The sequence below is a fragment of the Notolabrus celidotus genome, chromosome 8, assembly GCF_009762535.1.
Source record: "Notolabrus celidotus isolate fNotCel1 chromosome 8, fNotCel1.pri, whole genome shotgun sequence".
Taxonomy (NCBI): Eukaryota; Metazoa; Chordata; class Actinopteri; order Labriformes; family Labridae; genus Notolabrus; species Notolabrus celidotus.
The window spans coordinates 21,630,740-21,654,548 of NC_048279.1; the positions used below are offsets into that span (position 1 = coordinate 21,630,740).

At 39.4% G+C, this 23,809-nt stretch overlaps 1 protein-coding gene across 1 annotated transcript in view; it reads left to right on the plus strand.

Annotated features, from left to right (window-relative positions):
- Positions 1–23,809, plus strand: part of ccdc88b (coiled-coil domain containing 88B) — a 58,996-nt gene that overhangs the window by 7,542 nt on the left and 27,645 nt on the right. Inside the window, 12 exon segments of the mRNA XM_034690681.1 lie at positions 3,899–3,968; positions 4,171–4,229; positions 7,387–7,470; positions 8,299–8,439; positions 11,435–11,580; positions 11,984–12,065; positions 12,801–12,959; positions 15,614–15,760; positions 16,030–16,195; positions 16,379–16,494; positions 16,901–16,969; positions 18,490–18,985. Of these exon segments, the coding sequence (XP_034546572.1) occupies positions 3,899–3,968; positions 4,171–4,229; positions 7,387–7,470; positions 8,299–8,439; positions 11,435–11,580; positions 11,984–12,065; positions 12,801–12,959; positions 15,614–15,760; positions 16,030–16,195; positions 16,379–16,494; positions 16,901–16,969; positions 18,490–18,985 (1,735 nt within the window).

Sequence of the window (23,809 nt, forward strand, 5' to 3'; positions counted from 1 at the left end):
CTTTTTTTGCTGTACCCTGTGTGTTGTTTTCCACTTTGTTCAATTCTCTGATAATTGTGTTATTCTAGTCAGTGAGTTTTATTTTGCCTTTTCTGTTGTATACTGTTTTCTGTTTGTTCAACTACATTTGGGTCTATGCTTAATGTGCAATATCAGACTAGGATGTTTGTTCTTTGCTCTCTTATTGTATCATGCTTCACTATATTCTAATTCTATTCTATTCCATTCTTTTCCCTTCTGTTCTAGCCTACTATTTATGCTATTTATGCACATATATGTGTGTTTATTCTCTCTTTCCTTTTTTCCTTTTGGCCTTTGTTTCCAGTCTTTTTAGTTGTTGCTGTTGCTTTGTCATATTCAGTTTGTTCTATTATATTCAATTTGATCTATTCTCAGTTTGTTATATTTTTTTAATACATGTATTTAATTACATTCTCTTCTTTTCTATAATTTTCCTCTCAGTTTGATTCTATTTTCATCAATGTGTTCTATCCAACTCCTATTCTGATGTTTTATACACAACGCTATTCTCAATCTTTTTCTGTTTTATACAGCTTTTTCTTCTCTCTTCTCTTCAGTTGTACCTTTTCTGTTCTTTATTTTCTATTATATTTGACTCTACTATTTTTTCATTGTTTTCTGTTTTTCTATCCTTCACTGCTCTGTTCTATTTTGCTTGATTTTGTTCTCTTCTGTGTTAAATGTAAAATCCTTTAATTGGTCTGAATGAAGACACTTTCCTGTTAATGGGATTTTAAGTGCTAATTTCTTGTGCCTACTAATTTATTGACCCTCTACATTTAAAGATCACTGTTCTCAGTGACATTTTTAAGGCTGCTGAACATCTCATAAATGATGTGTGAATTAACATAAAACTTTTCAGAATAAATCTGGTGTGCACATAAGCATAAAGGCAAATTAAAACAAGGAATGACAAAAAGGCAAGACAGCCTACAAAGACGTTGAAATCAAACTGTCTGTGGGTAACAAGACAGAAGCTTCAAGTCTGCAACGTAAAGTTGATTTCTCGACAGTATAGGGAATATTGTAGATGGTTTAAGTTCTCATTGACACTGCAGCATGATGAAGAATCTTTCAAATTCTGGACCATTTTATACAAATGTCAATAATTTTCAAAGGCCCACTCAAAAGTCTAATTCCGTCTTCTTTATTACGTCTTTGAAGAGAGCTACATGTCCTATATACATCCACAGTGAGAGAAACTGTCCTGTAAATCATTGCAAAGCTCAGATAACTGCACCATGTATCATAAGTGTTGGTAATCTCTCTTTAAAGCATGGTATACAGTTGGATTAAGCACTGATGTATAAAATATAGTGTAGAAGGGATTTGAGTGATTAGCAGTCAGTATGTATTTTGGCTTTACACTGCTGGAGAGGCAACTGTTCCTCATGTTCTTACAGAATTTCTAGTCCAGCTAATCTCATGCAGAAGTCTGTTTGGCAGCTGAAGCCATGAGCTGCATGATGACCAACACAGAGCTGCAGTGGCTAACACCCTGAATGCCCTGGAGGAGGAGAAACTTCAGGTTGGCTGCACATGGCACTGATGCCAAAATCACACTTGATAGAGTTGCTGAAAGGACAACTGCCTGTTTTTGTACATTTCCTGCTACATTGTGCAGTTTATAAATTACAGTTAGTGGCAGAGAGAGTTGTAGTTGTGACTTTTGTGTTATTTTGCATAGATGAATTGCGGGAGGATGTGAACAGGCTTTCAGAGCAGTTGGGGCAGAAGCTAGCCAACAAAATGTGTGGCTCTTTGACAGAAACATTTTTAATTAACAGGGACTTTGATCTGGTTAGTTCTCTGTCTAAGGCCAAGTAAATAAAGTAATACAATAACAGAATGATGTCTTTGCTGAAATTCCTTAAGGGAAGTCATCTGCCTGCTTCTTTGGTGTTGCTCTGAATGATATTGTAGGAAGAAGCTGCTTCAAGTACTTGTTTTTGTTGCCAGTTAAACCAGGTTTCTGGACCGGGAGTGTCTGAGGCGTTTGTGGTCCAGATTGATTCAGCATCATTTATAATTTGCCAGGAGATTTGTCCAAGATCTTGAATCAAAAACTACAGCTCAGTGAAACAAGCTGACCAGAGTGTTGATGGGCCTTCTGCGAGCGCTGAATCTCTCCATTAACACTGGAACACAGTAGAAATGCTGCAGTACTGGACCATGCCAGAATAATCTAAACTCATTGGCTTCTTTTTGCCCACATTACCAGTCCACAACAAAGACATTGTGACTGTTTAAAACCCAGCAAGGGAACCCGTACCTTTGCATTTTTTATATTTTATGATTTAACTGAATTTTTTAATTGTCTCTTGGGAACAAAACAATTGTTTAATTTGAATACTGTTGTTATAATGTCTTTTTTTTATCTGGGTACAGAACATTATTTATAAATCAAACACATACCATATTGCAACAACTCAGGAAGAAAGCAAGCCAGAGCCCAAAGACAAGCAGGTTGAAATAAGAAAAAAAAGGCAGGCAAAGGTTAAGCCAGGTAGGCAGCCAAATCAGGCGGACAAATCCAATAAAAGGCCAGCAGAAAAGCTTCAAACCATGGGTCAGGCATTGGGTCAAGCTAGCAGAATGGAGGCTCTAAAGCTAGCCAGTCGCACACCAGACATTCTGGCGAAGACAGATTGGAGATATATTGGTAAATGTGCTGCTGGTTTAATCAGGTCAAAGTGAGCAGATTAGTTGGTTGGCAGAAATGGTTAGATGATTGGAATGGTGGGAACAGCAGAGATTAGGACTTGCCTCTTCACGCATAGTGATCTTTCACCCATTTTCCAACATATCCTCTTAACATTCTGACACTGTAAAGTTACCTTTGGGTTGGTTGTTTTGTAGTTTCAATTTTAGGTTTCAGGTTTTCTGGTGTTCACAAAATTGATTGGTTGGCATACAAATGGGTGTCTGAAGCATTCTTATTTCCATTTGTTGTCATCTGACTGATTTAGCTTACATTAATGAATAAAGACAGACGCCTGGATGCAGTTGGCAATCTGTGTTAAGAGGTTTTTTTTGCAACCACAGGCGACTCAAGTTGCTTGTCAGACTGTAAACAAGGGACACACATGGAAAAAGAGGACCTAACATAGGTCTTTTAATGCGAACCACTGGCTTCATCAGAAGCCTGAAATGTTGGCAGTTGCTCTCAGAAGCTAGAAGTTTTCAAATTCCAAGTTGTCTAGAGCACAATATAGGGGTTTCTATCAGCCAGTTGTAAGTCATTACTTGGCAACTGCATTTTTTATGCCAGGCATGCAGCCTTGAAACACATACCAAACACAACTATCAAAAAAGAACTTCCACAACACTTACAAATGAATGTTTGATTCAAACAGGGAGTTGATATTTTCAGCTCTCCTCATATTCTCTGCAAGAGTATTCCATTGTGTTGAAGTATACTCGAGGAGGGCTGCATTACAGCTGATAGCTACCATAGCTCTTGATGGGTTCTAGTTGTGCATGACACTTATTGGGACCTTTGTGACATTGCTATCACTTGACCCTACCTTTATTGTGTGTATAGCGTCACAGAAGGCGTAAAACTTTCAGGGTTTTGTTACATAATTGTTTGTCACTCATCTGATTTGTTTTTATGTTAAACATTTGAAGCAAAGTTTGCACCCACTGAAATATATCAAACCTAAGTGGTACAAAACCGCCTTTACCAGGAAGAGCATCAAAAAGCTGCCTCTATCTGTCATCAGATCTTTGTTTACACCACATACTGCAGGAGGCAGGTGGAAACTTTCTCTGTTGGTGAATATCCAGGTTTGCTGTGGGCAGACAGACAGGCCAGGCAAGCTGATTACTATAGGATTTTTTTTCTCTTCTTTTTAAAATTTATTCTTTTCTTCAGGAAGACCTGCAGCAGTTGATACTGATGCCTCTACCGAATGTTGCCATATTGGGGCAGGACCCCCTAACAGGTACAAGATAACACGATGCTATCAGTGCCATGTCTCTCAGGCAGCAGCAAGAAAGTAATTATACTTTATATACGAGTCCATATCTCTGCTATCAGTGAAACACATTAAGGTGATAATGATAGGGGGGTGGGGGGGGTGGAGGTGGGGGCGGTGGAGATGATGATGATAATGATGATGATGACAGTTATTTCTGTGTCCTCAGAGGCAGCCGTGGAGGAGCTCAGGCGACTGCTGCTGCTTTTACTGGGATGTGCGGTGCAGGTGAGGCACTCTCACATGGCATCATGTTTTGTAAAGGTCAATAATTACACCAGTGATCCTGTGGACTGACAGTTTTTTGCACTGATAATCGATTATTTAATGATTTGAGCCATGCGAGTAGCCTGTCCATCTCCTTGTCAAACTCTGACCAAATGAAATCAGATGGATTATCATAACACGAAAGCCCACAGTCCCCAAAGACCCTAGTGGAGGCTTAGATTTCTACTTCACTTCACAACATTCCAGCATCTTTCAAAGTATTCTTTTAGCAAAAGTAGCATCCACATACAAATACACCTATACCTCATGAATGCAGTGCAGTGCAGTCTGCATGTTTTTAAAGGTTAAATGTTGCGTCATTGAAAAATGTTCAGCAGAAGAGGGAAGAGAGAAAAATCGAATTGAATGTAAATCATTTGTTTATTTTTCTTCTTATCCCCTTTAATCATCAGTTGTGCAGCCAACTATCTTTAAAACTCACATAATTAGGTAAATAAACATCACCTGTGTGTTAAGGGCTTTACATAGCAGCAGTATAAACATTCATATATCAGGAAGGTAGAACTTTTAGTGATTCAGTATTGTAGCAAACCATTTACCATTAGTGGCCGCTTAAAAAAAACACATTTTGCAACTATGATTCCATGTGAAGGAATAAAACCTGGAAACATGAGACGACATGGATTACTGTTTGCAATCTTCATATTCCACTCGCAAATTGTGGCTTTAATGACCACATTTTTTGTCAGATCATTGCTATTATAACTTGCCACACTGATTATAGGTTACTCAGACACAATGTCCCTAAAATGAATGTACTGCTTCAGATGAAGAAATTCAATGCCTTTAAAGTATTTCACAACATTCTGATAACATTCGTATGTCAATCTGCCAGATACTCATTTGCTTAATGTTAGCACCATGCTAACAGTAGTGTTTTAAGTTTTTCTTTCTTTTCCCTGCTAGAAGGTGAGGGTGTGATATTTCATTAAATTCTCGTATCGTCACCATCTGGCAGGAACCTTGTATCTCCAAAACCACTACTTTCCAGGAAACACTGCACACGATTCAACCATAAGCCTTTATCTTAAACTTTCATCTGTTGTATTTTTTGAAAGCCTACTAACAGACATAAAGGAAAATCAATAGGATTGATTAATGGAGACACACGGTTTCTGCCTGACAGCACGATATTCAACCTAATTCGGGTCAATACAAGTTGATCTTCTGTTTGATTATGATTTATTATATTTTAAGTTTTCCAACATCGGAACCTATTGTAGCGGAGGACTTTGGAAAAATAATATAGTTTCTGTTATCACTACTACTAAAATGATGTAGGTAGAATTTATATTGGCATTTCAAGCTAAATCTGACATGCCCATACTTTTCTGTACTGTAGTAATGATTATGAACCCTCATTGAGTAAACAACAAGACTCTCCTTTGGCACCACCCTCAGGCCAGATTAGACACAATTCAATTAAATTCAAAAAACTTTATTTGTCCCCAGGGGGGCAATTTAAGGCACGTATGAGCAGCATTTTTCACACTTTTTTCTACAGTATTGATCTGAGAATATTATAGATACCTATCCCCCTTGAAACTGTTGTATTCATCACCAATGATTAACTTTTCTTGTTCACACGAGCATTGAGGCCAGTATAAAAAAATAACGGTAATATCCTGAAAAACAATTTAGTTTGGGTAGATCAGCATTACTTTGATTATTAAAATGATTATAACAATGCTCATTTTTAGTCTGAGGGAATTCTTATATGTAACAAAAAGCCCTATAGTCAAGACTCAGTCTATCAATCCATCAATCTTTGTATGGCATCAGTTCATAACAAATGATATCTCAAGACCAAAAGTACCAAAAGTGCAGGTCTGGACCAAGTGGCAACCTCCGGGCTAAAAATATGGGTCCAATGTGGAAGTGCTAAAAACTGCAGTTCATCAAGGATCTGCTTGAGGCTGGCTCCGGAAGTACTGGAAACCACATACACACCAATTAAAAAAAAGCAGATCTTTACAGCAGAAATAAACATGTTTACAGCCTGATACAGAAGACGAGTGTAGTCTGGATAGCTAATTTCTCGATCAGCACACACTGTAGGGGGGGGGGATATTTTTCTAACGCAGCAATTTCGAAGATATTGAGATTAAGAGTCTTCAAATGAGAGGCACAGCTGACTTGATTGACTAGGAGGCTCAAAGCCCACCTCTTTACGTCACAATCGCTTGACAGCAGCAATATGGCTGCCGCCAACGATTGGCCTCAAAACAGCGCTTCAGAAACAGATGGGTGACGTCACCGATACTACGTCCATATTTTATACAGTCTATGGTCTGGACAGTACTCTTTGTTATGTTATTTACAAAGACCAAAATGTGATAAGATTCCATGCCATCAGTCTTGATCCACCATGAGCAGAGCACTGTGCAGCATTTAACAGGTTACAGTGTTCAGGAAACACTTCTATGTAACAGGCAGAAACTTTGAGCAGAACCAGACTCGTGTTGAACAGCCATCTGCTGAGACTGTGTAGGACTTGGAAAAGGGATAGCGGTAGATGCATAAAGGAAAATATGGATAGAGACAGACACAACAACAATAGATCATGCAGACTTATAGTTAAAGTGCCAGTTATGCTGGTAAAAGTATGTGTAATATTTGCAGTTACGGCAGGGTAATGATAATAGACTGATCTTAGTATTAATAACAGTTAAAGTCAACAGGTCTAACATTAGAATTTCCAATTATGAGGATAATAATAGGTATAGGAATGATAATATCAATCATTGCAGTTGGAGTCGAGCAGTTCTAAGATTAACATTATCATTATACATTAATAATGAAGGTAGGACTGGTATCAGTAGTTGCAGCAGTTGGAGTCAGGCAGGCCGATGGCAGCAGACTGTCTCATCATCATATCATTACCAATGTATATTTTGATTACATGCTTACCTAATAGAATATGTTTAATTAACGGATTCATACAAACAATTCAGTATAAGAACAATTCATCTATTGAGTTATGATCTCTGTCATAAAATAGGTGCTTTAATTTGTTGTCAAATATTGCTGATATATGGATAAAATGTATGTATTTTGACCCAATACATAAAACTGTTGAATCCTTCTGTGTCTGCAGTGTGAAAAAAGGGAGATGTTCATACAGCAGATCCAGTCTCTTGACATTGAGACTCAGGCAGCCATCGCCAGCTGTATCCAGCAGGTATGTTCAACTCTAGAACTAATCAAATCATCCCCTAAAAATAAAATGGATTCACTGACTGACCATCAGTATTAGGAGATTTTATCAAGGGGAGACATATCAAAGAGGTGCTGTGTAAGATTTAGCAAAGAATTTCTTCACTTTCTGGCCTGTAGGCAGAGAGAGTGAAACTATTACAGGTTCTATTGGCGCTTCAAGGAAATGTGAAAATTAGCTACTTGTTATTCTGCCGGCGGACTTTGAAGGACCTCTGGGTGCCCCTCGCTGCCACCGTGGGATGGATCCTTCACCCTTTCTGTCCACCCCTCCACCTCCACCTCTTCACATCACCCTCTCTCCTTCATCCCCTTTTCTGTCATTCTCTGCTTCCCCTCCAATAAAGCCTAAATGCCAGATTGTCCTCTTTTACAAAACCTCCAGTGAATAACTGCTGCATTATAAAAACAGCGTGTTGCATACCGGTGTGTCTGAATTACACTAGCAGCATGCGGCCCACCAACCTTTTCTCAGCCTCATAAATCAAAGGTGGAAGGTGGTCTCTGTGCGGATGGATGCACACCCAGCTTCGTGTGTCTCACACCCGAGGACATTTGAAACCTGTCCACCTGATCATTTGTTTTCCTTGCATTAGTCAGGCACATTCAGATACATTTTCCCAACGAATACATCTCCATGGAAATCGTCTTTTCATCTGTATACTGAAGCATTTGTGATTAGTATTCAAATAGCCCCACACTGCCTGCATAGTTTGTCTCCAGATCTGCTGTTTTGTGTCCCAGAGCCACATCGATCTTATCAGAGAGACCTGAGAAACTGTCCTTGCTGCAGGTGACTCAGGATCCTCGAATAGTGCTGCCGCTGAGGTGGGAGGAGCTGGTGGAGGTTGAAGGTGCAGACTTACAGCTGGTGTTCAGCTCCATGGCCAAACAGATCCAAAGCCTGCTGGCACAGAGAGATACACAACTGGAGGTAAACATATATACACATTGTGAAAGAACAGTTTGACACTTTATTTTCTTAAAGTGAGAAGAGAACATTTATACCACTACAACATATGTTCTGTGATGTACTTACATACTGTGCTAAGTTGTACAAAGTTATCTCAGGACACTGAGTCTAGACTGTATTCTTTGCTTGATTGTTTTGAGTGATTCAACAAAAACCCACTGTGTGTGAGCACTTTGCAACATTTGTCAATAGTGGAAAAGAAAAATATATGTTTCAGGAGGTAGAAACCTGGACAGAGCAAGATGAATTATGAACAGCCAATTGCTCGGATTGCAGTGTGGTATCTTTGCTCTGCTTGTGCCACGCTTCTAAGGCTGCTCTCTGTGTCTGGTAGCTGTCATTATTTCTCAACTTGTTTTTGCCACAATACTTATCAAGTTACAGTGCTGCTGGAGACTAACATTTAGGTCACAGTGTCAACAGGCAGAGGCGAAATGCATCACACTCCTTTTCACGGATTGATTACATTTGAAGTGCGTGATCAGGCTGTGTCTGTCCCTTTTGTTGTAAAGACTTAATCACCATTGTTTTGGGGTTTTGACTATTTGACACACTCTGGTACTAAGTAAGAAAGCTGGGTAATAGTCTTGATAAATAATGCTGATTTGGAATTGATTAATTGGACACTAAGAGACGCATTTTCATTTTCACTCTCATTTATCATTTATATAAACTGTCTAATTATTTTCAGACTGTTAGAGTCATACCAAGGGCAGAATGTGCATTACATGGTTTTGAACAGATGTTTTTTTTGCCTTTAATGATTTAGAAATGAATCTTCTGTGTCATCTTGTAGGTGGTCTCATGGTGTAGGCAACATATCATTCAGAATATCTCTGGCAGAGGAAGATCTCTGGTGCATAAAATTCTGTTCGGCATTCATGTATGAGACCTACATGATGTTTTCCATTACATCAGCATGATAATTTAAAAAAATCTATTTATTTTTCATGACATAATAAACAATTAATTAACTAGAAATAAGGACATGCATAAGTAAGGACAGCTCTTGCCTCATTAGGGCCTGTCACATATTTGATCAACATTTTATGTCCTATGCTGCTCAAATCTCATATTCAGTTTGTAGCTTTTATGCAGCAGTCTCACATCAAGCTGGTATTAAAATGGCATCTTAATTTGGAAGACAGTAGAATATATTCAATTTGGTACACCGCAAGTATGCTGTGGGATTTGAGGTTGGAACACGAAAAGCTCTGTGGTTTTTGAAAGCATATGAAAAATGAAATCGAAGTTAATGAAATATGGCAGGGGGTACTACTTTCCAGTGTTCATGTTGACCTCACTGAAAATATAAGAAATACGAAGAGGTGCAAGGTCATTTTTCTTCTTTACTTTTCAAACATGAAGACACAGACTCTGATCATTGTCCCATACATGAGCACCCTTTCTTTATCAACATTCAATAAGATATTTTGCTATGGATTTTTGTGAGAATGGCAAATAAGTTATCTGTTCTGTTTTAAATAGTGAATGATGTATTTAACCTGAAGCTACAACCTTGATTTAACATCAGGGTGCATGAGATGGTAGATTTTGATTAAATATTTTCTACAAACATAAATTACCTCTCAGATCTCAAATTAGATCTGTTGAAACAAGGGCTTGCCTTGCTCTCCTTTTTTAAAATTCCAGCATGAGAGTGGTTCTCAACCTTATTGAGTCAAAACACCCATAAATAACTTTATAGGATCCAACTCCCCTCACCTCCCTCTGCCCCCTTTTTCCCTTTTTTTGTTATCTGTGTTTAAATCAAGCACCTGATCTAAGTGAAAGTAAAAATCGTTTTCTGATAAGAAACCTGTATTGCATCCCCAGATATGGCAAACAAAGAAAGAAAAATGTATGTACATCACTTGATTAACCAAATAACATTGGGTTATGAGTGTATATCTTTTACTCCACTTCTCCCTTTCATTGTCCTCTTCTCTGTCTGTCTCTCCCCTTGTGCACACTGTTGTTTTTATGCATGTGTATGCAAATTAAGGACCTGTTTTTAAAGTAAATGAGATCACATTGTTGAAGCTTGACCCCCAAAACCACCCCTGTAGAGGTACAACAAACAGCCTGATAAGTGAAGAGTGGGCAATTTGCATATTTTATGTGCATGTATTGATTACAATTTACAGTAGATCACACACCTTTCCACCCACTCTTAAATAAGGTTGAATTTAATTACGTTTATAGAACCCAGGCTTTTCACTGATCTATGGATCATGGTTGTATTGTGGGTGAATTTTATGAAGAAAGACAGAACTTAAAACGTGCAAAGCCAACATGTAGCCTGTGTTATTACCATGATGGCAGAGCTGGAGCCGTCCTGCCTCAAAACCATCACATAACCAACACACTGTTGGTCTGGAACAGAACACATAGGATAGATTATGTCCCTTGTACAGGTGATTTATGTTTAAAATCTACTTCCTAGTAGATTTTAAACTTCCCCAAAGATATGTTATTTCGTTTTTAATATGTCATTTATTTCTACCTCCACAACCACTGCTGTATGTAACTACATAAAAGTGCAATCTTCATCGCTTATTGTATTCACAAAATGTTGCATAGAAAGAAAATTACAAGAGGTTAAAAGTAGTTCATTTTGTAGAAGAACAGTGTTCAAAACCAAGAGGTGTGCAAATACTCAAATGATATGGAACCTTTAGTCAGTGTGAAATGAAAAGTCATTATTATTCATATCGAACTCTCTTTTCAAGGAGTTTTGAATTTTATCTTTCACTTCTAAATTTTACTTTTCAATCTTCTCTTTGTTCCTATAATTCATACTGTCTTGTCTCTCTCCAAATCCTTCTTTCCTCTTCTCTTGTTGCATCTAACCCTCCAATCTCTCTCTCTCTCTCTCTCTCTCTCTCTCTCTCTCTCTCTCTCTCTCTCTCTCTCTCTCTCTTTCTTTTTTTCTTTCTCTCTCTCTTTTTCACAGAGGATGGCCGAGCTGTGTCGGGAACGGGAGGCCCAGGCTGACTCAACCATGGGGCCCCTGGGTGGACACAGCGAGGAGCCACCACAGGGTCTGGCACTCCAGCTGGCAGATAGCAAGGCCAAACTCCGACGCCTCAAACAACAACTGTGAGTGTTTGTGGGTGTGTGTTCGTTTGTGTGCGACGAGTAAACTGAAAAGAGGACCTTTAAAAAAGTTAAGAGAAAGGTCAACTTAAAAAAACATGCTAATTATTTTATAAGACTTCACAATACACAAAACTGTGACTTTTCACTGAGTAACTTTTTCGAACAAATTACACACTTGATGCTATAATCTGATTCCCACAGTGTATTAAATGTGAATAATAAAGGTCACTGTTGACCTGTCATAATATCTGGATTTATTGTGTATTTGTGGATATTTCCAGCAAACACAATCAGTTCTGACCTTTTTTTAACAGCCAATGTATCATAGAAATGGCAAAAAAATATAAGTTTGAAACATGGAGTGATTTTGTTTTATATGGTTGTATGTTTTGCTTGTTTTTAGTGAAGATAAAGGTGATCAGATACTGGATTACACACAAGAGATTCAAACCATGGATGAACAGCTCAAGAAACTTCAGAAAGAGGTACATACAGCCTGACTTTTTACTGCTAGAGAAATCCTTGCTTTAGAGGTACAGAAACACTTAATCACACATAAAGCTGAACTAGTTTGGCAAAAGCTGTAATGTTAAGCCTGAAAACACTGCAGCACAGCCAAAAGCACAAAACACAGGTGGCACTTAACAGCCAATAAGCTGATTCCTCTAAGGTTATGTATTTAGCAGAAATTCGACTGCACACATTGCTGCTGACTACGGATTTGTCCAGAGGAACATTGCTGAATGTGACAGTTTAGATGCCCAGGATCTAGAAGGTAGTTCCAGGCATGATCAGGGGTCATTCAAGGTCAAAATATTTCCTAATTGAATAAACCTTCCTTTATTCATTTACTTCCATTTTTCTATTGTTATAAGAGTATGCATACTAATTTACTCACAGATTTAGTTATAGCATTAAATATTGTTCCCAAAGGTATAACAAATTTAAGATTTTTTGGCATTGTTTGGTGCTATAACAAATTGTGCAAAACCAACACTTTTCAAACTTAGTCCCAATATAAACTTGAGAATAAGACACAGAAAATAAAATTATAAAATATTGTCATTGTCATACTCACACATGCTCCACACATCTTTGCTTCTTTTTGTATTAGATTCTGTCAACATTTGCTTCACTGCACATCCCAGATCTTTTCACAACCTTCTTTGACCTCATCCTCACTGGTGTATAAAAATATGTGTGTGTGTGTGTGTCTGCAGAACCGTTCTCTTCAGGGGGAGGTTAGGGGCATGCGTGCACTGCGGGACGAGCTGGACTGCACCAGAGAGCGGGCTGCGCGGGCTGAGCAGCTCCAGACTGAGCTTCAGAGCTGTAAACACAGATTGCGTAGCTTGGAGCTGACACGCACTCAGCTGAAGGTACACATAAATACACACACACACATATACACACACACACACACATGCTGCAAACTCACAAGTTACTGAACACACTTTTGATCAAGTTATTTGCACCAGAAAGAGAACAAAAAGCTAAGTGACGCCTACACAATGAAATTTGATTCAATTTGTTTCGTCTGTAGGTAGTGTGAGAATCTCTATTCAGTACAAAAACAAACACACTTTATACACTGGTTACACACAGACACACTCTACTTTACAGCAACAGTGTCTTATTGTCACCACAAGAGAAGGTCACATCATTAATATCCTCTCCTTTATTCTCAGAGTTTCTGATTTAAAAAAAAAAAAGACATAGAGCCCACTTAACCGCAAAAGCAATATATTCACTCTCACGGCCCCTGAGCATTTAAACCGTGAGTGAGTATGAACAACTCTGAAGCTCAGAGAATGAGATTATACTGTGTGATGTCATCAGGATTTACTGCCCCGAGCTGCTTCATTGACAAAGAGCAGGAGCATGGCTTCAGTTATTGGAGCTTTTACACCTAAATGAGATTTATTCTGAGGTAGTATAACTGTTGGGAAGCAGAAAATGTGCTCATACCCTTGTAAAACAGCCCACAGTGTCCTCACTATCACCTTCTCAGTCTTTTTTGATATATTCCGCCTTCCTACTGCATTCCTGTGACGGACATAATTAGCTTGCAGGATGAGTGTTTCTCCTGTTTAGGGTTAAGAAGCAAGTTTCACAAATTCACTGTGAACTCTTGCGTGGTTGTTGAAACCAGAGGAGCTGGTGTTGAATGTTGCAAGCAGGGGTGTTCTGTTTGAAGACAGAACACACCAAGAAATCCAAATACATCTTAGGTGTTATTTTCAGAGTATTGGCTGTCAATTCTATTGATAACAATGAGAAGAAAAAGAGCGTAGTTGAGGAGGTGAACACACTGAGCTAGGTTAATAAGTAAGGTTTTTTTGCATTTCTGCTTGGTATAAAGATCCATCCACCCCTTCACTGCTTATCCTGTTCGGAGTTGGGGGGTTGAAGATATTCTAGATAAATTGGTGGCTTTGTTAAAAAGTGTCTAAAATCACATTGCTTGCTTCTTTCTTGCCCATCTGACCCTGTTGAAACAAAGCTGTGATATTTCATGGTCTCAGTGATAGTTTTGAAGCAAATGGTTTGATATAACTGCTGATATGTGGGTGAAGAATATTATTAGGTACAACTTGGAATGAACTGTAGTAAGATGTGCTAAAATACTGTTCAATGTTGGCCTTTGGATTGGTTGCTTGTGGATTATTTTATGTTTTCAGTGACGTCTGGATTATCTATCAAGTTTTGGGGTTGGTCAAACACCATCAAAGATTATTTTTTAATGGTGGGACAGGACCAGTTTCTCCTGTATGAATAAGCCTCAAAAATAAGGTTGTGTAATGTGTTATTGGACTCTATGGGGGAGATGTTGAGATCGAAGGATGACTGTTCTGAGCAGAAGCAGCATATATCCCCCATGGAGTTGTGGTGGTGGTGGTGGCTGATGACCTACCAAGACTGGCTGGATGATTAATTGATGGCTGATGATTCTGTGAAGTCGGGGTGGTGATGGGGAGGTTGAGGCGAGGAAGGAAGGAACTAAAGGTAGAGAAAGAATCATATTTGAAAAGAGAGCAGAAATATGATGAGGCTAACAATGAGGGTGTGCCACCATGCTGTTGGACAAATTAGACCAGCTGATGAAGCAGCAGGTTTACCAATGATGGCCCCAGACAATGACAGCAGGAATGAGATAGTGAGTGGGAAAAATTAGAAATGGGCTACTAGGCTACGACTATGAATACAAATATAATCTTCCTGACTGAAATTACCCTGGAGCTTCACTTAGTCATGACTGAAGCTGAGTGTCATCTTACATTCTGAACACCAGTCCGTTCTCAGAGATCATCAGTGTTCAGAAGAATAGTTACAGAGATAAGGTGGTGAACTTATTTTTCTTGTCTTGGGTGGAGTACGACGTTGAGATGAGAAACATTTCTGTTTCTGTACAGTAAATATGAAGTCGGTAAAGAGGCAGGGGTAATGAGTGTGGAGCTTTTGAGCCGTAACGCTGACTTAACTCAAGTAGATAGACTTAGATCGAATAAAATAGTATAATGGATGACGAAATGAGAGAGGAATAGATTCGAAAATATCTGCAGAAAGGATAAAGGTATCAAACATTTTTAAGAATCAAATACTATAAATGTAATTCTCAATGCTAGAGACACCATTTGGATTGTTCAAGGTTCAAGGTTCAAGGTTAATTTTATTGTCATTCAGTCACATTTAAAAACATGTAGGAACGAAACACATTACTCAGGTCCAGCAGCATACAGAATAGGTAACAAGCTAAAAGTAGACTCTACAAATAAAGAAATAAATACATAACCTCAAGCCTTCAGGAAGTAAATATAAAAACGTAGTTTAAAACCAGCGAGAAAATGCAGTAATGTGTGCAATGCTCTAGCTGTGATTCTTACTTTCAACCAAAAAGTTCTTGCTTGATCTGTTTATATTTCAGCAGACCAAACAATATGTTTGGTCTGAATGCCCCCCTTCTTAAGATCTGACATGACTTCACCTTTTTTTTTAATCTTTGCTATCTGTTTGTGTACGGCGACCCCTGCAGGAGCAGCAGCAGCTGTGCGCGGCACTGCAGGAAACCAAAGCTCTTCTGGAGGAACAGCTGTCTGATGCAAGGGCGCGCTGCTCTTTATTACGGGAGCTCGAGAGGGACAATCTTCTGCTGCGTCAGAGCATCATAGATGTGGAAGCGGTGGGGTGTTTTATTCCTTTACGTTGCTCTGAAGCTATATTTGTTCACCTTGTATGTATGTCTGATATATGGGGGACATGACATTTGTTAGCAGATCTGAGTATGACTTTGTACGCATAGTTTTATGGCTGAAGAGTAGCATAACAGAGGCAAAAATTCCCCTGCTTCCTTAAATATGTGTTCCTGTGTGTGTGTGTGTGTGTGTGTGTGTGTGTGTGTGTGTGTGTGTGTGTGTGTGTGTGTGTGTGTGTGTGTGTGTTTGTGTTCAGGAGCGTGAAACGGAAAGGCAGCGGGTTGATGAGCTGCTAGAGATGAATATGAGCCTTGAGGCGGACCTGAGGCTTGGCAGCAGTGGCAACAGTGTTCCTGCCACAGTCCACCAGCATTTCCTCCAATCAGAAACCGACTCTGACGAGGAGTTGAGCAAGCTAATTGGTCAGGGCACCTGCAATTTTGCACCTTGTCATTTAAGACATTTTAATTAACTGATAAGAGAAATATGTTGTGGTAATACAGACCTGTAGGAGATGAATCAACAATAAACAAGTGAATCCCTTCTTTAATCGATTTCTCTTCTCTTCTGCCTTTTTTCTCTTTCTGTTTTTTTTTTTTTCACAGATCAAAAGCCGCTGAGTGTGGAGGTGGGCGAAGCTTCGACACTGAGGCTGCTGGGAGCAGAGCAGGAGAACGCAGAGCTGAGGAGACGGCTGGAGGAGCTGCAGGCCCAGCAGGAGGTCAGAGTTCAAGGCTTTGATCATTTTGACCCAGAAAAATAATCTTTAAGAGATCAGCTCTCCATAGTTAAGGTTAAAGCAGATAATCAGAATTAAGAACAGTAAGATTAATTACAGCCTATCAGAGGGATCAGTGAGAGGGAGATAAGACTGTGCTTGGTAGCACCTCAGAAGCAGACCTCCCACTATTTAAACTGGTTACCATATTTGTGTTTAAATAAAAACATTTCAGCCCATAATGTTCAGGGCAAGTAATAGTTAATCCGCATTTCACGTTAACCAGGCATCACCAAAGTCAGACATAAAGCATCTCCCCATTAGGGTAACAGCATGTAGATGCAAATGAAATGGGAAAAGATGGGAGCAACAGTTGGAGGAGCTAAACATCCATCTTGTCTCGCTGCAGGCTGAATCTCCAGATGCAAAGGATGAGCTGGCTTGCCTGGAGACTGAGCATCAGAACACGCTCAGAGAGGTGAGCTGAGAGGGAAATAAAAGCTGCTACATGCTTCAGTTCAATTCAGCAGTACCAATAATAACACCTGACCTGCTTCGTTAGATACAATGTGAAGTGACAGCAGGTGCCATCCTTTCGTTTGTTGTATCAAGTCATAAAATGAAGAAAATAATATTTTAAAGTAAGAATATAGAATCAAGACTTCTTTGACTCAAATTTTTTTACATATACTAACTTCATGTGGTAGCATATTACAGTTTGTCGCTTAGATGATAATTCATTCATTACACTCAATATTTCTATCACTTTATGGACATACAATAGCAGATATACTCTAGGTCAGGGCTATTTAATTAAATATTTGGTTTGGGCGGATTTTCAGACTAAGGACATGAGCTGGGCCGGACATTTTTAGCAGACAGTGAGCAAAGTTAACCATTTAAAAGAAAAACAAATAGATAAGATAACAAACACACTGGATGTTTATTAACGTATTGTCACACCCAAAAGGGCATAAACACAATAAAAGAGCAGTACTTAAACTAAACCTATGCTGAAATACTGCTTCTTTAAATTTTACATTACAGTTGCTTTCGGGCCACTCAAGGGTTGCTTTCAGGCGCATGTGGCCCGCAGGCCGCTAATTGAATAGGGCTGATCTACGTCTACGAGCCCATACTCATGATATTACGATAAGAAGAGATCATCACAAATATAAAACAAGCACTGAGTTTGCTTGTGATCACGAATGAGCATTTTTCTTTACTACAATCTTCATTTTAATCTATATTTGTTAATTGAAAAAGTGAACAAGAAAATACTGGTGATAATACATTTTATAACAAATAAATTGTAAATTTAAAGGAAGAATCTTTCATTTAAAATTTTTGTTTTTTAGACTGTTTAATATCAACTTACTCCTTTTTTTTTGCTAAAATGATCTCTTATAACCCTACAATTTACCTCTTATGATTACTTATCTAATAACAGTTGCATCTTTCTAATTGTCACACATAAAACTTTAAAAGTAACCTTACTTGTTAATACTGTATTTATGATTAGAGGAGCATATGGTGTTTGGACAAAGTTAAAATCTGTATAGATATTTTTCTTTTACATTGCTTACATACAGTATGATTTGGGTCATATTTGAAATAGCTGCTGCCTGGTGTTCTTTCTGTACTGCCCTGTCTGAACCGTCAAGAGTTATCTATGTTTGTTCATGTAGAGGAGTGCCTCTGTGTATCATCTTTTACAAACAGCCAACAATCATTTAAATTGATCTCTGTTTTCCCTGCCGGCCTTTAGCCATCTTTCTTTTTTTCTTTATTGTATTTTTTTGATTCTTTGTATTGAACGGGGAAGCAGTTTGAGTAAGACTGAGAGGTGGTTTCAGTCCTCTGACTCATAATGCATTCGAGCTCAGTCATGTTCAATAACTGGAAGGACAAAAAGAAAGGAAAAAGGGAAACAAAAATGGAGAACATTTGAGAAGTATTTATGTTGTACTTAAATTATCCTCCTGTTATACTTTTCAGTGTCAAAACGTGAAGAATGAAAACACCACTTTGAAGCAGCGCCTGGAACAGCTGGTGACCAAGCTGCAACACTTTGAAGACAAGAGCAAGGAGGAAGTAGTTAAGAAACAAGTCATAGAGGTGGAGGAAGGGGAGGAACAGAAGGTGGACAGAGGAGTACATGGTTCTGAATCCTGTAGAGGGGAGGGTGAAGGAAGAGTGAGGATGATGGAGGAGAGGGAGAGAAGGGGAGAAATCTTAGGGACCCATAGAGAAGCTGGAGTTGGGGAAGAGGTTCTTCATGATAAAGGTGGAAAAGGAGTACTATGCGATGAGGAGGTAGAGACCAAAAGAAGAGGAGAGGCAGAGGGAGGGCAGAAAGACAGAGAGAAGCAGGAGAAAGAGAGAAAAATGAAGAAAGAAGAGGTCTCAGTAACAACAAGCTTAGAAATCCAAAAGCATCCTGAAAGTGTAGAGGACAATACAGCTGCACACCAGACTGGGTGTTCCCTGTCTGGTGCTGATTTGGAGATTCTGACAAACCGACTCAAGGAGACTCAGGAAGAGGCTGACAGACATGCTTTGGTGGCCCAAAACCTGCGCTTCAAGCTGGGGGAGCAGAGCAAAAAATCCTGGGAGGCTGAGCAGAGGCTGGTGGTCCTGGAGGCCGAACTGCTGCATCTGAAGAAGGCTGCAGAGAGTCTGGGAGATGCCCGCAGACAGTTAGAGGTATGGATTGATGGATGGATGGATGGATGGATGGATGGATGGATTGCAGGATGGACTAATTGATTGGTTGGTGCTTGGTAAGATGGATAGATACAGTATGTGTATGAGTAGAGGATAAAAGATGTGAGGAGACAGACAGGTGGATGGGTTATGGCTGGATGCATGATTAAACAGATGGATGGATGGATGGATGGATGGATGGATGGATGGATGGATGGATGGATGGATGGATGGATGGATGGATGGATGGATGGATGGATGGATGGAAGGATGGAAGGATGATAGATAGTTAAGTTGGTGGATTGAAAGACTATACTACCTTTTTGTGGTGCAATTTATTAAAATTAATTGCTTAACAATGTATTAGTTGAACACAGGGAGCTTTCTCTGAAGGCTTTGATTAAGTTTATGCCAAGACAAACAAACAATGTCCCATGAAATTTGACAAAATCAGCAAAGAGATACAAGGTACCTCTTTGTTCACATGGGGCACCAAAATCAACTCAAGCATAAAGTTCCTCACAGGAGCTTTAACATTAAGTAGTCTATTTTACTGGACACACAGCTCAATATCCTACCATTGTTTCCTCAGGCTCTTCAGTCAGAAGGTCTGGTTATGGAGGAGGAGTTGTGCCGCCTACGAAGCCAAGCAGAGCTACACAGGATGCAGACCACAGTCATCGCCACCCTGGAGGGAGAGCGGGCTGCACTGGAGAGAGACAGGGACACAATGCGCAGCACCATAGACACCCTGCGCATTGCCCAGCGCAAGGTTAAAGAGTACACGAACACACACACACACACACACACACACACACACACACACACACACACACACACACACACACACACACACACACACACACACACACACACACACACACACACACACACACACACTATGCAGCTGTGCAGCTGTGACACCAAACATTTTCATGAATACAGCAGATGTCATTTTACTTAAGGGAAGATGGACAAGGGAGTTGAAATAACAGGGAGTTTTTATTCGTAGCCCAAATCCCCAGTGACACAAACTCATTTAATTCTAAAAAGTTGATCTAATTATTCTGTAATCTCTTTAAATAAAACTTGGTTACATTAAACACACTACATTAGATAGGGCTCTTCTTGCCAAATAAATGTCTCTTGTCTTGCACTCATATCTGAAATCTAATTATATTACTGCACAGAGAAATTGTCCTGCAGGATTGGGATTTAAAAACATGAAGTGAAACAGATGATACAAGCTGCTCAACATATTTTACAGTCCCAAGACTGAGCCTGCGTTGACCCGCTTTTTACGATTATAGGCAAGAAACATACCCAAATCCACAAGAGCTATCTGAGGTCACAGGGAGGCTGCAGCTACAAGTATATGCTTAGATTAAAATGACCTTTTTTAAACACTTACCTGCAGGATATAGACATATATTTCCAGGGGGGAAAAGTGACAAAATTCAGTCTTAAATGTGCTTTTTGCAGTAAAATTGCAAGACATTACAGAAACTGCATGGTAAGGAAAAAAGCTTTGCTAAGTCAGCATTGAGAAATACCATCAAAAGATTCATGAATACCTCCCATTCAGAGAGCGTTGTACATAATCCTTCTTGTGATATTACAATATGCAACAGCATTACCCGGCCTCCTCCTCTAAAGAAAAGCCCAATTCTATATTGTAGATGTTGTTCGAGTTCAGTTGCTACACAAACATTACACACATAAATCTGTTAAATGCATTCCGTGTAAGTGCAGAAAATACACAGCTAGTTTTTAACATGGAAAGGAATTAAATAAAACATTAAACAGCAGATACATAGATGCGTAGATAGATGCTTTGGATTGGAGTGGTGGTTCCCTTTAATATCTAAAGACTTAAAAACAAACCGCTCTTAGTGTTACAACAAAGAAAAAACAGTGCCATCCTTTTGACTTATGAATAAAACAACTCCAGTTGTACATTAGCACAGCCAGCATCAGAAACAAAATTGCTTCATTCCATAGCTTGATAATTTACTTTGTAAAACTGAATAGTTTTCAGTTATGTTTGAGGTAGGCTTTCTACTCTTACCACCGGCATTAGAAGTAAGGGCAAATTTATGGAGATTATGAAAGTGTGTGTTAAATGAAACATAAAGTGCACTCTAGTCCTTTCAGCTTTAGGGGTAAATAAAACCCAAATAAGAAATTACTGCTCATCCACATCCCTTTCTTTTCCTTTGCGCTGCACTACAATGAAATGTTGTGTTTACTTGGTCATTTCATGCAGAAAATTTGAACTCTTGGAAATGTCACAAATATTAATTTAGATTTTTTTTAGGCACTTCATCTCTACAGTTGAAATATAAATACATTAGTTACATTCTGCCAATGACCCATATTAACATTACTTCAATGCAGGACTTTCTCTTACAAAATAGTAACTGAATGGCATTGTTACATCTTTTATAGAAGATACGGATCTGAGTACTTACACTGTAAGACTGACACTGATCTATACCCAGTCTTCCTAGACATCTGAACCCCACAGGCTACTTTCAACTGATCTCTGACTGAACATTTAGAAAAATATGTAAAGAGAAGAACCAGGTTCAAAGTTCTAACTCTATTTTCACATAAGGCTAATTAGTCAGAGCTGGTTTTAGTAGTCTGAAATTAATATTAATGGATTTCCTTCTAAGATGCTCCGCTCTGGTTGAATGATGTGATCTCTTGTGTCTGGTCTAAAGCTGTGCACCTTTTGAAGGATTTTGTGATATGAATTTTAATCATGACATGTTTTTTAAAGGTTCACTTATAACACGGTATAGTATAGGTAGCTGTGACTGTTAAATATTATTCAACTTTCAGTTCCTTGTGCTAGTTACTGGTCTCACTTTTAGATAAATGTATTTTTGATGGTATTCAAATGCTGTTATTTTTGTTCAGTTGCTTTCTGAAAACACAAATGCACTCTTAAAATACACCTGGAGATGCTTTTTTCTGACCAATGCCTTAATTAGTTTGGTAAAAAACAAAACAAAGATGAATAAAATCCTTGTTTTCTGTTCTACCAGGGTGACCAGTTGGAGCTCACAGTTCAGGCCCTCAGGTCAGAGCTGGAACGTCAAGGGCGGGGTTTGGAGACATCTCGTCGTCGGGAGGAGGAGCTAGACGGGGAGCTCCGCGAGGCCACACTGGAGGCTGAATCTCTGGCCCGGGCACGAGACCAGGCTCTGCTGGAGGCATCTCGGCTTGAGCAGGAGAAAGAGGTGTGCCAGTCAGAACTCGATGGCCAAAAGAAGGAGGGGAGGCAGAGAGAGAGGGAGGCGGGCAGGCTGAGGCAGCAGCTGGAGAGCACGACCCTGGCCCTGGAGCACAGCAACCAGAGAGCTCGAGCTCTGGACGCTGAACACAGGTTTGCGCACTTAACCTCCATCACAAGCTCAGGCACACAATTAACTTTACAAAGCTGTGGAGACAGATACTTGGCTGCACTGTGCATTTATCTATAATGTCAACTTTATCTTCAGTCAACCTGTGTTTGACCTGTGTGTGTGTAGACGTGTGTGTCAGCAGCTGTCGGATTCCAAGGAGCTCTGCACTCGGCTACAGGACCTGGAGAAAGAGCTTGGCACTCGACTGACCAGCGTGGAGGAGAGTAAACAGCACCTGCAGGAGCAGTGTGCAGACGCTCAGGCCAAGATTACTTCATTGTCCCAGGTGTGTGTGACATGGTTCAGAAATGATCACGGCAGTCACTGACAGAAACGTCTATTAAGGGATTTATTAAAGCATTAACTCACCAAAACTTAGCAGCGGTACCATCTGACCCAAGACGGCAAAAATTACCTTTACAAACTGAGCTTTGTCCCTATGATTCAAATTCATGGTCCACACTGGTATGTCTTTATGTCTGTGCAGTATACTTATGTAGTTTGTATTGTAAAATTCAGTATACTGCAGTGTTTGCAGATTGCACACAAAATTGGCAAGATTATTCTTTGTGTTGTTGATAGACAGCATTTCTCCTCAATGCAATGCAGAAGGGAAGTTAAAACATGTGGAAGAGATTAAGGCTACAGGAACAAAATTATTTCTGGTGCTGCTTTCTCCTAGTTAAGTGTTACTGGCTGTCCCACTTTTATAGATGTCAGACTGTAAATTGCTGCATTGTGTGAACATCAGCAGCATGTTGCACCAGCTGTGCGTAAGTTCAAACATAGCCTAGTTTGAACGTAATTTCTCATTTAGGATGGAGTTTACACTCTACTAACGTTTTGGGCGTTGCACCAGCTGAGATAGTTCCAACGTGAGACTAAGTTGTAACTTAATTCTTACACTTGGCTCCTAGTAGGTGTAAAGTGCTCCGTACAGTATATCGGCTGCCATGGCGCGTCGTTTTGAAAAGTGGGATGATGAGGAGATGATGAAGGGATTTATAGTTCAGGCTTTTGGAGATTATTCCCACTTAAAGTGAATTTGCTCAGTCATGCAGACGAACAGGAATTCCTCTAATCAGCAATCATCAGATCAGGAGATGTGCTACGTCTGGGTTGTTGCTACATCAGAGTCTGCAGCTTTTTCATGATTCTACCAAAAACTCTCAGGTTGGATTTTTAGATTTCAGCTTCCT